At 60.6% G+C, this 3,166-nt stretch overlaps 1 protein-coding gene across 1 annotated transcript in view; it reads right to left on the bottom strand.

Annotated features, from left to right (window-relative positions):
• Window positions 1-2,931, bottom strand: part of PTPRN (protein tyrosine phosphatase, receptor type N) — a 9,905-nt gene extending 6,974 nt beyond the window's left edge. The window contains exons 1-8 of the mRNA XM_017727083.1: window positions 2,825-2,931; window positions 2,516-2,629; window positions 2,154-2,259; window positions 1,821-2,019; window positions 1,338-1,662; window positions 1,013-1,129; window positions 809-888; window positions 447-733 (exon numbers count right to left, since the gene is read on the bottom strand). Of these exons, the coding sequence (XP_017582572.1) occupies window positions 447-733; window positions 809-888; window positions 1,013-1,129; window positions 1,338-1,662; window positions 1,821-2,019; window positions 2,154-2,259; window positions 2,516-2,525 (1,124 nt within the window). The 5' untranslated portion in view covers window positions 2,526-2,629; window positions 2,825-2,931. The remainder of the gene's footprint in view (window positions 1-446; window positions 734-808; window positions 889-1,012; window positions 1,130-1,337; window positions 1,663-1,820; window positions 2,020-2,153; window positions 2,260-2,515; window positions 2,630-2,824) is intronic.
• Window positions 2,932-3,166: the final 235 nt, after the last annotated feature.

The following is a 3,166-nucleotide window of genomic DNA, read 5'->3' as shown; positions in this document are numbered from 1 at the left end:
GGGGGGGTGGCGGGGGGGGGGGGCCAGCCTGTGCTGCCCACAGTCAGGGAACAGAGACAGGCAGGCTCAGGGAGTCCCAAGCGCACAGCAAGAGCAGGGTGTCAGGGTGGGCAGGAGGTAAGAGTGTGGCCATGTGTGGTGGTGGGGGTGAGCTGACCCCCCCTTGCACACTAATGTGCACAGACACACTTGTGCATGCACACTCCCAGTCTCCCCTCCTGCAACAGTGAGCTCTGGCCTTGGTATGGGCTGATAAAGGAAGGCTTTGGGGTGGAACAGGGGCTGTGGGTAGAGAAGGGATGAGGGGGGAGCTGACTCCATGGAAACCCAACCCTACCAAAGACCCAAACAGGCTCGGTCAAGCATGTGAAGCTGTGACAGCTGTTGGTGGGGAGATACAGACCCTTCACACACGCAGACCCCCTTGCCTGACCCCCAACTCTCACTTCTGGTCTGTGACGATGTAGCCATACTCGTCTGGTGGCCGCATGCCCTGCTGTGCCCCACCATCCTTCATCTCTGTGTAGCTCTTCTTCTCCACCACAATCTGCTTTCTGGGGCTAAGGGCATCTCCACTGTGTGCCTGCTGTGGCTCAGCCTGGGGAGCTGGTGAGGATGTTGCCCTGCCCTTTGTTCCATCCCCTGGGGATCTACTGGCTGGGATTTTGGAGGGTGGCACTGTGGAGGAAGGGGGTACTGGCTCCTCTCCATGCTGCATGTCTCCCTCCATCACCTGAAGGGAGGAAAAGGGAGAAGCTGGAATCTCAGAGGAGAGCTCTGGGGAACTACCTCCTCCCCCCCATCCCACCTTTGGCATGGCACCTCCTCCAGCATCACCCTGCTGCAAACCCACCCGTTTCGCTGTGGGCACTTCAGGGCCAGCAACACCTAGAAAGGAGACACAGGTCCTGCAGCACCCACCCCAAAAGGCAACACTCCCTACCCTGAAACAGGGCATGCTAGCACCTGCTGCTGCCAGTCCCTGCCTGTCCCATCCCTGTGCCTGGCTCACCAGAGCTCTGGAGAAGCTGGAGGAGAGTGGACAGGCTGCTTAGCTGCTGGGGACTCAGCTCTGGCAGCCCCAGGCCATAGCTGGCCAGGAGGGAAGCCAGTCTCTTCAGGGCAGCATCTGCAAGAGGATGTAGCGTCAGGTTGGATGCTCTGCATCCGCATGGAGACCAGGAGCCAGGGATGGAGCAGATGGGGCAGGTGGGGTTGCGGGTATATGCTGTCCATGGGCATAAAGCCAAAGAGGAGGGAAAGTGTGAGCCACGAGGAATGTGGCTGTGGGTACAGGATAGGGACAAGGGTTGGTGCCTGGCTGGAGAACAAGGTACCTGTCTCTGCAGAGGGTGGCTGGGCAGCCAGGGGTGCTTGCTGCTCCCTCCCCTCCATGTTTCTGTAGTCATCGGGGAGCCGCAAGCTGTGCTGAAGCCTGGCGCTGGCAGGGTCCGGGCGGCCAGCTTTCTCTCTGGGCAGGGAAAGCATGCCCAAGTCCTGGAAGAGATGCCCCCCATCCATTCCTGGCTGCCCGCCATAGGAGGGCACAGGGCCAGCCCCAAAAAGGGTCTGGGCAGGGACCCGGCCCAGCAGTGAGGAGGTCTCAGAGCTCTGCCTGGCTGAGCCGCTGGGATGCTGGTGAGCACCATCCTGATAGCCGAACTGCAACCAAAAGACATGTCAAATCCCACAGGTCCCCTGTCACCCCATGGTGGAGGCAGGGGGTACTCCAGCACCAGCAGAAAAGCACTGGGAGTACAACAGCTCCCTGCCAATCTCTACTTTTCTGCCCAGGAGAAGGCGCTCACTCCCCAGCTTACCTTGTGGTAGGAGTAGGGATTGAGCAGAGCCTCCTCGTAGCCCAGCTGGGGTGGGGAGGGCAGCAGGACGTGCTCCAGGTACCGCTGCACCAGTGGGGAAAGCAGCAGTGGTGGGGGCTGCTCCAGATGCTGAGCTGCTGGCAGGCCGGTGTCGGGGGGCAATGGGGCTCGCCGGGGCTCACTGCGGAGAGGCAGGAACCTTGAAGGCAAGCAGCGTTGGGGTGACTCACCTAGGTAAAGGGGGAGGTCCCTCCCCTAAACCCCATTTGCGGGGCAAAGCCCTTGCTACTCCACTGAGCTCTGCTCACAGGATGGCAGCTGGCACCATCCTACCTGTCCCTGGCCACCGGCTCCAGCGAGGGTGGTAAGCGGAGGCGGGGGATTCGCTCCATCTCCTGAGAGATCACATACTGGGTGATGCCATCCTGCCACGAGAGCCCTGCCATGGGAAGGGGCTGTGAGACATGGAGGCAGCCTGGCAACCATGGTCTGAGTGCATAGGATGCTGTCCTGATATTCTGACCCTGTGTACCATGGCCTGGGTTTGACCCCACTCCTCCCAGAATCACCCTCCTCAGCACACCCTGGCCCCGGGGCCAACAGGACCTCAGAGAGTCCTAGTGCCACTAGGCAATTCTACCTGACACCCCCTCCCTGCAGGGTCACAGCGATTCCCCCCATGCTCCCCTCTTCACCTTGTGCCATGAGATGTCGCAAGACATCCTGCAGACGCTGGAGCACGGGAGATGTAACCTGGAAGTAGGGTCTGTCCTGCACGGAGCCCACCTGGCACTGCCCAAATAGCCCATCTGCAAGACAGGGGAGGGAGGCAGTGAGACCGGATAAAGAAACACCCTGATGTGAGGATCTCCGGGCACAGCCCCACCTTTCTCCTGCCGTGCCCCCCTGCACTACACCCTAGGTTCCCCTGCAAGGCATCCCTGTACCCTCCACACCCACTTGGAAAGGGAGAGGGGATCCCTGCACCCCTGCTAGCCACTTACCCTGCACACACACCTCCTGCGGGGCACACAGCCTCCGGTCAAACAGGCAGCCTGGGACAGAGAGACAGACAGACAGGCCAGTCAGCACAGCATCCAAGGGGGGCTTCAATGGAATTTGCTCATCACCAGCTGCCTTGGGGACCCCTACGCTCCAGAAAAGTGGCACAGGGATGCAATGTGGCAATGGTGGGAGCGGACACAGCTTTGTAGCCCAGGGCAGAGGCTCGGTGCCTGTCTTTTCTGCCTCTCAGAGGCAAGATGGGGGCTGTATAGAAAGTATGCCCTTGGCTCGGGAGTGTGGGGAAGGCCTGGAGTTTTTTGGGGTGCTGGCAGTTAGGAAGG

Source organism: Corvus brachyrhynchos, unplaced genomic scaffold, assembly GCF_000691975.1.
Source record: "Corvus brachyrhynchos isolate BGI_N302 unplaced genomic scaffold, ASM69197v1 scaffold490, whole genome shotgun sequence".
NCBI lineage: Eukaryota > Metazoa > Chordata > Aves > Passeriformes > Corvidae > Corvus > Corvus brachyrhynchos.
This window is presented reverse-complemented; position numbering and strand designations above follow the sequence as displayed.